General features: G+C 48.2%; 1 protein-coding gene across 1 annotated transcript in view; it reads left to right on the top strand.

The window, feature by feature from the left end:
• The first annotated feature begins 616 nt into the window (after positions 1 to 616).
• Positions 617 to 12,672, top strand: part of lrrc73 (leucine rich repeat containing 73) — a 223,443-nt gene continuing 211,387 nt past the window's right edge. Inside the window, exon 1 of the mRNA XM_085998248.1 lies at positions 617 to 1,247. Coding sequence (XP_085854374.1) covers positions 976 to 1,247 — 272 coding nt within the window. The 5' untranslated portion in view covers positions 617 to 975. The remainder of the gene's footprint in view (positions 1,248 to 12,672) is intronic.

The raw sequence follows: 12,672 nt of genomic DNA on the forward strand, positions 1-12,672 counted from the left end.
TTTTAAAAATTGTACCTGTGAACGTAGGACACTTACTTTAATGGCAGTAATGCTCACAGACAATTAGCCCACGCTTACCCTATACTGCATTGTATATTTGGTGAACACAGAATCACAGAATCACAGTGCAGCCCAGGATCTCAAGACAAAAGACAAATAAAATTGCATCGGAAACAACAGTACCATTTACAAAATCCCAGTGCATTGCTCTAGCTACAGTTTCACATTAGCAGATATAGCATGGCCTCTATCAACCTAGGTTGATAAGGAGGAATAAGATTGCTTGACAGACCATTGAAGTCACCCAGGTAATCTGATCCATCTAGCCATGGGTGCTCAAGAGGTAAAATGGGGAACTTGGTGGCATCTCTTCACGGTAGACTGAAGATGTTTGTGGGTTCGTTTTGGCTTTGCTATATTTTCTATCTTGAAAATCTTAAATATATTTTTAAAGTAATGAATAAAATGGCCATATACTATCACATTACACATAGCAAATTCAAAGAAAACTTTGATAATTATCATCTTGTTAATGATTTGGTGTATCATAGCAAAACAGTCTGCAAAATGCTGAAGCGGGGCGAGAACCATCATAAATAAGTGAGAAGTACTCCGGCTATCGTGTGACCGCTGTAATTTCTTTCTGCACTGACTGAGGTGATCGATCTCTCTGCGCAGGATTACTGTCACTGTGACGATTGCTCTGCCGTTTGCACTGTATCCAAACGCTGCTGCAAACCAGATCCAACAGACCTCAAATCGGCAAAAGAAAGGTTTGTAACTCAAATGCAGAAAATCCCTTTCACTGCATTGCATTTGACTTCGATTGCAAACATAATACAAGAGTGCTGTAATAGTGTTTTCTTGGAGGGGAGGCTGGGGATGAATTTGCCATCTGGAGACGCTGTGTCCATAGTAACGGGCAGCTGATTGCGGCGGGGACACAAACGCTGCACCGGCTCTGCGCAAAGGGCCATGCTGTCCGGTTCCATTCAGATCTCCGGAGAGACGCTCTCCTCGGCGGAGGTGAAAGACATCTGTGACTCTCTGAGGGGCAACTCGGTGCGGCTGCTGTCTCTGAGGGGCTGTCACGTCTCAGACCGCGATTTCAACCGCATCAGCCGGCATGTGGCGGACTGTCAGTCCCTGGCACAGCTCAACCTCAACCTGGGAGTCGTCAACAACCTCAACCGAGTCAAACAGCTGGCAGAGGCACTGACATCCAACAGGTCCATCCACTCCTTGTTGTAAGTACCAGCTGTTGTTATTGGGGTCTCAGACTCGAACTCTGTCAGGGGAGGAGTGCACCCAGACCGTGGGGGGAGGGGGGATATTATTGATTGAGTGAAAGTAAGTGTCCATTGGCTGATTGGCCCACGGTCTACTTGTCCGTTTGCAGCGAGCTGATTGGCCCACGGTCTACTTGTCCGTTTGCAGTGAGCTGATTGGCCCACGGCCTACTTGTCCATTTGCAGTGAGCTGATTGGCCCACGGCCTACTTGTCCATTTGCAGTGAGCTGATTGGCCCACGGCCTACTTGTCCATTTGCAGTGAGCTGATTGGCCCACGGTCTACTTGTCCATTTGCAGTGAGCTGATTGGCCCACGGTCTACTTGTCAATTTGCAGTGAGCTGATTGGCCCATGGTCTACTTGTCCATTTGCAGTGAGCTGATTGGCCCACGGTCTACTTGTCCATTTGCAGTGAGCTGATTGGCCCATGGTCTACTTGTCCATTTGCAGTGAGCTGATTGGACCGAAGTCCAAGTGTCTGCAACAAACTGAATAATCCTGGTAACCATGTGACCAGTCATGTATTGGTGGTCACATGGTTACAGTACACCTATGCCCATGCTCCCACCTGTAACCAGCCTCACTGTTCACTGAGGGTCTCCCAGCCTTGTGCCCAAATGCTCAACCCCAGGCTTCACAAGACCCAGAAGTAGGCCCCTGTGCCCTTTCAGCTGCACCCCTGGGGTCACAGACTGCATGTCCCCACTCACTTGTCAGAATCAGGTGATCTGGGCCAAAGTTATTTATTTCCAGAAATCTTATCTTGGTCATCCTGCTACTATTGCAGGCTTGAATGTCCCCCTGGGATCAGCCCACAGCTACCCTATGTGTCTCGACCACGACTCTCTGAAAGGCCCATTAAGGCACCTGTAGCTGCCTCCTTATGAGCAGCAACTCATAATAGAGGCTTGTAAGAAAGGTATGGCTATAATCATGGGAGATTTTAATCATATTGATTGGACAATGCAAATTGGCAAAGGTAGACTTGAGGAAGAGTTCTTAGAGTGTATGCGGGATGGTTTCTTGAAACAATACGTTGTGGAACCAACCAGGGAGCAGACTATTTTAGATCTGGTAATGTGTAACGAGGCTGGATTAATTAATGATCTCGAAGTGAAGGATCCTCTTGGGAAGGGTGATCATAGCATGGTAGAATTTCAAATTCAGTTTGAGGGTGAGAAAGTTAGGTCTCAAACTAGTGTCCTGAACTTAAATAAAGGTAATTACAAAGGTATGAAGGCAGACTTGGTTAAAGTGGACTGGGAAAATATATTACAGGGTAAGACTGTAATCAAATCAAATCAAATCAAATCAACTTTTATTGTCATTGTTAGTGCACAAGTGCAGTACAACGAAATGTAGGCTTGCGGCTCCCGAGAGTGTACATTTAGATTAAGACATTTAAACATTCAACATACATTTGGCTTGTAATACATTAACATAAACATAACCATAATAAAGTGCATTGGCAGATGTGCAGGCTTTAGAGTTTATTTGTGGAGTTCAGTAGGATGACAGCCCTGGGAAAGAAGCTGTTCCTAAATCTAGTCGTACGGGTGCGAATGCATCTGTAGCGTCTCCCAGATGGCAGGAGGGCGAACAGACTGTGGCTGGGGTGGGTAGGGTCTTTGATGATGGACCGTGACCTCCGTAAACAGCGTTTCTGGTATATGTGCTCTATGGTCGGTAGCCGGGTGCCGGTAATGCGTTGGGCAGTTTTGACTACCCGCTGCAGGGCTTTCCGGTCATAGTAGCTACAGCTGCCATACCATACTGTGATACAGTTCGTCAGGATGCTCTCTATTGTGCAGCGGTAAAAGTTAGAGAGGATCAGGGGTGACAGGTTACATCCCTTCAGCCTCCTTAGGAAATATAGGCGCTGCTGGGCCTTCTTCACCAGAGAGGGGGTATTGAGGGACCAGGAGAGGTCTTCCGTGATGTGGACTCCGAGAAACTTAAAGCTGTCCACCCTTTCCACCACAGCCCCATTGATGTGGATGGGGGTGTGACTTCCGCCTTTAGACTTTAGAAAAGCAGTGGCAAACATTTAAGGAGAAACTCTCAGCAAAGATATATTCCAGTGAGAAAGAAATACTCTAAGAGAAGGATAAACCATCCGTGGCTATCTAAAGAATGGTATCAAATTGAAAACAAAGGCATACAATGTTGCGAAGAATAGTGGAAGGCCAGAGGATTGGGAAATTTTTAAAAACCAGCAAAGGACGAATAAAAAAATGATAAAGAGAGAGAAGATAGCTTACTAGAGTAAGCTAGCAAGAAATATAAAAACAGACAGTAAGAGCTTCTACAGGTATATAAAAAGGAAGAGAGTAGCTAAAGTAAATGTTGGTCCCCTGGAGGATGAGCCTCTGGAATTAATAATGGGAAACAGGGAAATGGCGGAGACTTTGAACAAATATTTTGTATCGGTCTTCGCGGTAGAAGACACTAAAAGCATCCCAATAATGGATAGTCAAGGGGCTATTGGGGTGGGGGGGGGGAACTTAAAACAATCACTATCACTAGAGAGAAGGTACTAGGCAAACTTATGGGACTAAAGGTGGACAAGTCCACTAGACCTGATGGCCTGCATCCTAGAGTCTTAAAAAAGGTGGCTGCAGAGATAGTGGATGCATTGGTTGTAATCTACCAAAATTCCCTGGATTCTGGAGAGGTCCCAGCGGACTGGAAAACCGCAAATGTAACGCCCCTATTCAAGAAAGGAGGGAGGCAGAAAGCAGGCAACTGTCGACCAGTTAGCCTAACATCTGTCACTGAAAAAATGCTGGAGTACATCATTAAGGAAGTGGTAGCAGGACATTTAGAAAATCATAATGTAGTCAAGCAGAGTCAGCATGGTTTTATGAAAGGGAAATCATGTTTGACAAATTTGCTGGAGTTCTTTGAGGATGTAATGAGCAGGGTGGATAAAGGGGAACCAGTAGATGCCGTGTATTTGGATTTCCGGGAGGCATTCGATATGGTGCCACATAAAAGGTTACTGCACAAGATAAGAGCTCACGGGGTTGGGGGTAATATATTAGCATGGATAGAGGATTGGCTAACTAACAGAAAACAGAGAGTCGGGATAAATGGGTCATTTTCAGGTTGGCAAACTGTAACTAGTGGGGTGCCACAGGGATCAGTGCTTGGGCCTTAGCTATATTAATGACTTGGATGAAGGGACCGAGTGTAAATTAGCCAAATTTGCTGATGATACAAAAATAGGTCGGAAAGGAAATTGTGTGGAGGATGCAAAAAATCACCAAAGGGATATAGATAGGCTAAGTGAGTGGGCAAAAATCTGGCAGATGGAGTATAATGTGGGTAAATGCGAGGTTATCTACTTTGGTAGGAAAAATAAAAAAGTGTTGTGGAGTATTTTAAACCAACACTCGACACAAGGTTTTAGATCGATAGTCAAGTTGTCTTTATTGCACCGGTGGGGAAACAGCCTGCTTTGTCGTAGCTAGACTTTTCCAAATTGATACAGCAAACACTAAATTTTTATACATTACAATACACATGGCCATCTCATGCACAATTCATTCCTGCCACCTGATTGGATCTTGGCCCTCATACACCTTCACGGATTGGTTACGAATCTTAATATAAACATGTATAAGCTGCCTCCTCAATCAATCACTCAAACTGCTGAATGCTGAGTAAAAGATACCTTGGGATGCAACCCAGATATAAAGTTTTTACGGGCAGTTGAAATTCTAGACACCCTGGGCAGGATTTTCATTGGGCCGTGGAGGCGGGATTGGAGGCGTGTGGGGGGTTAAAATTGCAAAAACTGGTGAACGGGCCTCCATCCCACCTCCACGCAATTTTCATTAATTCGTGTCTAATGGTCCCGTCTCCATCCCGCCTCCAAGAGGCGGGATAGGCCGTTAAGGCCCTTAACAAGCACTAAATTGCCTCTATAATGCCATTTTGAAAGACCTTTGTGATTTTTAACCCTTTTCCCATGTGAAACACGCCTGTTCTGAAACACGACGGTGAAACCTGGCGGGAGCAAAATCGGATTGCTGACTATTAGCTGCAGCTCAACCATTAAAGAGGAGATTTGATCAGCCTTCATTTGCAGGACTTTGTAGTCTCAGGTCTGGGGGAACTTTTAGAAGGCATAACCACAGCTGTGGAAGTTTGGAGCCTGACACCCATCTCCAGTGTGACCTCCTGGGAAACCCCTCTCACCACCTTCACTGAGCGCTTCCTCAACTGAGGCATATACCAGAAGCATGGGAGCCATTTATTTCCTTTCCTTCTGGACATTAGATGAGGACAAAGACCAGCCGCGGCACCAGCAGAACCAGGAACAACAGCAGCACCAACAGCAGCAGCAACAACAGGAGCGCCAAGCTGCTGCTCACCCACCTGAGGCTGCACAGGCCAGAAGGGGCCAGCGCATGGAAACCCATCGGCGCAGGAGATACCCCCCAAACGGGGTCTACAGACACAGGGTCAGCTACCTCAACATGTCTGAGCAGCAGTGTCAAAGGCAGCTCCGACTTTCGTGAGAGGTAGTGGGTGACATCTGCGCAATGCTGCAACAAGACCTGCAGGCCAGAGGACCAGGTGGACAACCCTTACCAGTGGCCGTCAAAGTCACCACCGCACTCAACTTTTTTGCCTCAGGCTCATTCCAGGGGTCAGCAGCAGACATCAGCGGCATCTCCCAGGCAGCTGCACACACTTGCATCACGCAGGTAACCGATGCCCTCTTTGCTATCGCGCACAATCACATCCATTTCACCAAGGATCAAGCAAGTGTCATGGCGTGTGCGGTTGGATTAGCTAATCTGGCAGGTTTTCCAAGGGTGCAGGGCGTCGTTGACTGCACACATGTGGCCCTTAAGGTACCCCATCGCAATCCAGGTATTTTTGTCAACCGCAAGGGCTTCCACTCCCTTAACGTTCAGCTGGTGTGTGACCACAAGAAGGAAATTTTGCATGTTTGTGCCAAGTACCCTGGCAGTTGCCATGACTCCTTCATACTGCGCCAGTCTAGTGAGCCTCCGCTATTCAGTCCGCCAGACTAACTTAACGGATGGCTACTTGGAGACAAGGGCTAATGATGCCATTGAGGAGCCCATCGAACGAAGCTGAGGAGAGCTACAACTCCAGCCACATGTTCACCAGAGCCATAATCGAGCAAACCATCGGTTTGCTGAAGGTGCGCTTCAGATGCCTGGATAGATCAGGTGGAGCCCTGCAGTTCTCAGCAGCCAGGGTCTCCAGAATCGTCGTGGTTTGCTGTGCACTTCACAACATGGCACAGCGTCGTGGCTTGCAGATTCCTGAGGACCAAGTGGCTCATCACATATCCTCCTCAGATGAGGAGGAGGAGGAGGAGCGTGAAAACGAACATCTTGCAGAGGCCCATCAACCAGCGGCAGCATTACGCGAGAACATTGCTGCCCGGGATGCAAGGAGCGCACTCATCTTGGCCAGATTTGCTTAGCCTAGCCAATCAAGCACTTTTGCCTCGCATCTTCTTACTTGAGCATCGACAATGGCCAAGGACCAGCAGATTCCTAGCAATTTGACCACCATACTGACAATTGCAAGTAATCCTAAGCCCTCAATGCGACAGTCCCAATCACGAAATGACACACGCCACAACTACAGCAGTAGCCATCAGAATTTTTATTTACAATGGCCCAGAAATTCGGGTCGGAGGCTTCCCGCGGGTGCAAGCCTCCGACCTGCACTTACCTAGCGCGCCGGCCGTTGAGCTGTGGGCCCGCGTGGGATTCCATTCCTGGGCCTCCTCCAACTGCCGACGCGCAGTGCTTGCGTATCCCAGGTGCGCAGTTAGTTCGATGTGTCCCCTGGGATCACGTGGGCCATGGAGAGCCAATGGTAGCAGGGAATGCTTCATTCATAAGTTTGACAGGAAGAGCTGTCAAACCTATAAATACTATAAGCCCCAAAACATCACTAAAACTTCAAATAATTTTTTTTTTAAATCACATTTTAAAATAACTATAAATTATATAAAATAACTATTTTAAACAATAATTTAAATTTTTGAAAAAAATTAATTACATTTTCTAACAGGGCTAAAAATAAACTTACCTTTCCTTAAAGAATTTAAAAATAATAAACCTGTGGAAAAAATGTTTAAATTTAATTAATTTACCACTTACCTTGTTAAAAGCAGGCCTTGCGCCTGCTTTTTATATGTGTAACTCCTGGAGACTTACCCTCCCAGAAAAACCTGGAAAAAAAACGAAGTTCAATGCGCACGTGCTGCCTCTCCGGCTCACGCGTTCCACCTCTGAACCCCTTCTTTCAAGGGAACGGATGTTCCGGTTTCCTACGCATGTGCAGTGCATGCATGAAACTGGCACTTCCATTGGGCTTATGGGTGAGTACCCCGTGCTTACTCACCCGTGGAGACTCGAATTTCTGGGCCATTATTCATCTGATGGCTTTTTCACAGAAAACGTCAAATTTCACCCAAGTGACTACCCTTGTGACTATTTGTGCAGTACCTTTCTCTTACGCGTGCTCCTACGTGGTGCTTCCCCTGTGGCTTCAGCAGATGTGGAGGCCCTTGCTCACTTTCCTGCTGCTCCTGTCTCGACACTTTTGGCAGGCGTCCTCTGGGGTTGCGAACCTGTGAGGGCTCGGCAACAGTCTGCTGCTCCTGCGGCTGTGCAGGGGTTGAGACGCCAATCTCAGTTGGGTGTGGACTCTGGTGGGGCTCTGACGTAGGGCTCTGCAGTGGCATGGAAGTGTGAGCGATTGGAGAGGAGCCCCCACTTCCTTGATGTCTGCCACCAACTTCCCTCTCATGGGTCAGGTCCCCCTCAGTGCTTGCAAGTGGCTTGAGAGCACCTTGCTGCACATCAGGGGGGCCATGGGGACCCGTATCTGCACTGGCAGTCCTACTCAGAAGGACTTCCATGAAGGTCTGGTTTCTCTGTTCAATAGATGATCATCGCTCCTCCAGAGACGTCATTCTATTCTGAACACTCACCATGTTTTCTGCACTTTGGCGACTTATCACCTGCATGGAGGTTGCCATCCTTTCCATGGTGATGCGTTCATGTGCCAATGACTCCACAAAGGCTCTGCTCATGTTTGCTATGGACTCCTCCATTCGCTCCACACTTGCAGCGACCCTGGAGACAAAACCTGCCAGAGACTCCTGCATCTGTTCCTGGAGTTCCAGCACCGCTGATCTTATGGATGGACCCAGAGGCAGAGGGTCGACATGCAGCTGAGCCGAGCTGGCAGAGTCCTGCGCCTCCGACTAGGACTCTCCACTGCTGTCTCTGTCTCCACAATCTGCTGATGCTCACTTGTGAGCTGTGATACACCAGGTGGCAACACTACTCTATGCCCCGAAGGTCCCACCGAGGTGTGAGTATCTGCGCTGGTGCTGGGTGCACTGAATTCTGCTGACGCTGCGCCCTCAGAGGTTGCAGCTTCCTCTGAGGAGTCTTGATGGTCATGCTCTTCCTCCTGGCTAGTGTGGATGGGTGCTTGCGATGGTCCTGTGGGGGAGTAAAGGAAAGAGTCAGAGATGTGATGCCAAGGTTACATGCACATTGCATATTGCAGATGATCATAAGTCCATCTGTTAGAGCTTCAGAATCATTATCAGTGACTCATGCAATGTAAATGAGAGAAGGAAAACTATTCTGTCACTAGCTTGCTGTGATGCACCCCTCTGTCCATCCCCCACTTGCGCATCTTCCTCCACTCCTATGATCTCCAGGGCCGCCTCCTCCCAGGGGGTGAGCTGGGCTAATGAGGGCGGCCCTCCTCCTGTCCTCGCTCTTTCTCGCTTATTATGAACTCTCTTTTCCTGCAATGAGGGAGACAAGTGGAGGTTGAGTGAGAATGAAGGAGTGAGTGTCGAGATTCCATAGCATAGATACTTAGAAGGAGACAAAGATGGAGTGAGGTGGCAAGACCAAGGGCCCTCCCTGTGTGTTGTCAGTTGTTTTCATAGCATCAGAGTGATAGGGAGTGTGAGGGCTGCACAGTCGAATAGTTAGGTGAATGTGACCATAGAGAGAGAGGGAATGGGTAAGGGTGCAGGGATGTCAAGTGGGATGTGGAGGAAGAGATTGCTAAAGCTGAGTGCTGGTGAGGAAAGGCAATGGGGATCAGATTGAGGGTGATGGGAAATTCATACTCATTTTTCCAGTGCGCAGAAGGTCATGAAATCTCTTCCTGCACTGAATCCAGGTTCTGTGCGTTACTGATAATGAGTTGACCTCCTCTGCCACCTGGATCCACACAGCCTTGGTCTGCTGGAGAGGCTTCTTCCTCCCTTTATGAGCTCTTGCTCCCTCAACTAAAGCCTGCAAGGCAATGTCATCAAACCTGGGAGCAGACCTAGGTCTCTCGCTGGACCTGGACCTGGGAGAGAACAGCATCGGCAGAGCTTAAAACCGGCGGCAGCAGCGAGGCCCGACCACAGAGCCTGGACCTGGACCTGGGAGAGAACAGCATCGTCAGAGCTTAAAACCGGCGGCAGCAGCGAGGCCCAACCACAGAGCCTGGACCTGGACCTGGGAGAGAGCAGCATCGGCAGAGCTTAAAAGCAGCAGCAGCAGCGAGGCCCGACCACAGAGCCTGGACCTGGACCTGGGAGAGAGCAGCATCGGCAGAGCTTAAAAGCAGCAGCAGCAGCGAGGCCCGACCACAGAGCCTGGACCTGGACCTGGGAGAGAGCAGCATCAGCAGAGCTTAAAAGCAGCAGCAGCAGCGAGGCCCGACCACAGAGCCTGGACCTGGACCTGGGAGAGAGCAGCATCGGCAGAGCTTAAAAGCAGCAGCAGCAGCGAGGCCCGACCACAGAGCCTGGACCTGGGCCTGGGAGAGAGCAGCATCGGCAGAGCTTAAAAGCGGCAGCAGCAGCGAGGCCCGACCACGGAGCCTGGACCTGGGCCTGGGAGAGAGCAGCATCGGCAGAGCTTAAAAGCGGCAGCAGCAGCGAGGCCCGATCAATTCAGCAGCAGGGGAGAGAGGTAAAAAGTAATCAAAGTGTGACGTCAGCAGGAAGCAGGTAAGTAATTGGTTGGTGAGTATGTCTCTCTTTTTTAAACTTTAACTCTGGTTTATAGTTTCTAAGGTCTCTCTGGTGTAGCGGGGACTGTTGGTAAAACTATTTAACTGTAGTGTAATTAGTGGGATTGATTGATTTAATTTAAACTCAATTAATTAAAGGGTAAATCATGCAGGACAGCCCGGCCCCGTGATCTGCTCCTCCTGCGATATGTGGGAACTCAGGGACACTTCCTGTGTCCCTGACAACTACGTGTGCAGGAAGTGCACCCAGCTGCAGCTACTGACAGACCGCATTGCGGCGCTGGAGCTGCGATTGGATGCATACTGGAGCGTTCACGATGCTCGGGACATCGTGACTAACACGTTTAGGGAGTTGGACACACCACAGGTAGAGGTTGGACAGGAAGAAAGGGAACGGGTGACCAACAGGCAGAGTACTAGGCGCAGGCAGGTAGTGCAGGGTTCCCCTGTGGCCATCCCCCTCTCCAACAGATACACCACTTTGAGTACTGTTGGAGGGGATGGCTTATCAGAGGAAGGCAGCAGCAGCCAACTTCCTGGCACCAGGGGTGGCTCTGCTGCACAGAATGGGAGGAAAAAGAGTGGTAGAGCTATAGTAATAGGGGATTCAATTGTAAGGGGAATAGATAGGTGTTTCTGCGGCCGCAAACGAGACTCCAGGATGGTGTGTTGCCTCCCTGGTGCAAGGGTCAAGGATGTCTCCGAGCGGCTGCAGAACATCTTGGAAGGGGAGGGTGAACAGCCAGTTGTCGTGGTGCATATAGGCACCAACGATGTAGGTAAAAAGCGGGATGAGGTCCTAAAAGCGGAATATAGGGAGTTAGGAGGTAAATTAAAAAACAGGACCTCAAAGGTAGTAATCTCAGGGTTGCTACCAGTGCCACGTGCTAGTTAGAGTAGAAATAGAAGGATACTTCAGATGAATACGTGGCTAGAGGAATGGTGCCAGGGGGAGGGATTCAAGTTCCTGGGACATTGGAACCGGTTCTGGGGGAGGTGGGACCAGTTCAAACTGGACGGTCTGCACCTGGGCAGGGCTGGAACCGATGTCCTAGGGGGTTTGTTTGCTAGTGCTGTGGGGGAGGGTTTAAACTAAAATGGAAGGGGGTTGGGAACCTGAGCAGGGAGACAGAGGAAAGGGAAACAAGGATAAAAGCAAAAGATAGGAAGGAGAAAAACAAAAGTGGCAGTCAGAGAAATCAACGGTTTAAATCAAACATGGCCACAGTAAATAATAATTCTAATAGGTCTAAGAGCGTTAAAAAAACAAGCCTGAAGGCTTTGTGTCTTAATGCGAGGAGCATTTGTAATAAGGTGGATGAATTGGCTGCGCAAATAGAGGTAAACGAATATGATTTGGTTGGGATTACAGAAACGTGGCTCAAGGATGGCCAAGACTGGGAACTCAACATCCAGGGGTATTCCATATTCAGGAAAGATAGGCAAAAAGGAAAGGGAGGTGGGGTAGCATTACTGGTTAAAGAAGGGATTAACACAATTGTAATGAAGGATATTAGCTCTGATGATGTGGAATCTGTATGGGTAGAATTGAGAAATACTAAGGGGAAAAAAACATTAGTGGGAGTGGTATATAGACCTCCAAACAGTAAGGCGGAGGTTGGGGATGGCATTAAAAGGGAAATTAAAGAAGCGTGCAATAAGGGCACAGTAGTCATCATGGGTGACTTTAATCTACATATAGATTGGGCTAACCAAATTGGTAACAATACTGTGGAGGAGGAATTCCTGGAGTGTTTACGGGATGGTTTCCTAGACCAATATGTCGAGGAACCAACCAGAGATCAGGCCATCTTAGACTGGGTATTATGTAACGAGAAAGGATTAATTAGCAATCTTGTTGTACGAGGCCCCTTGGGTCGGAGCGATCATAATATGATCGAATTCTTCATTAAGATGGAGAATGAAGTAGTCGACTCAGAAACAAGGGTCCTCAATTTAAATAAAGGAAACTACGATGGTCTGAGGAGCGAGTTGGGTAGGATTGATTGGGGAATGGCACTCAAAGGGGTGACGGTGGATAGGCAATGGCAAACATTCAAAGTCCGAATGGATGAACTACAGAAGTTGTTCATCCCAGTTTGGCATAAAAATTAAACAAAAATGGTGACTCAACCGTGGGTAACAAGGGAAATTAGGGATAGCATAAGATCCAAGGAGTGGACATACAAATTGGCCAGAAAAAGCAATAATCCTGAGGATTGGGTGCAGTTCAGGATTCAACAAAGGAGGACAAAGGGATTCATTAAGAAAGGGAAAATAGAATATGAGAGTAAGCTTGCAGGTAACATAAAAACTGACTG

Source organism: Somniosus microcephalus, chromosome 9 (assembly GCF_052327205.1).
Source record: "Somniosus microcephalus isolate GS21.2 chromosome 9, FLI_Smic_1.0, whole genome shotgun sequence".
Lineage (NCBI taxonomy): Eukaryota > Metazoa > Chordata > Chondrichthyes > Squaliformes > Somniosidae > Somniosus > Somniosus microcephalus.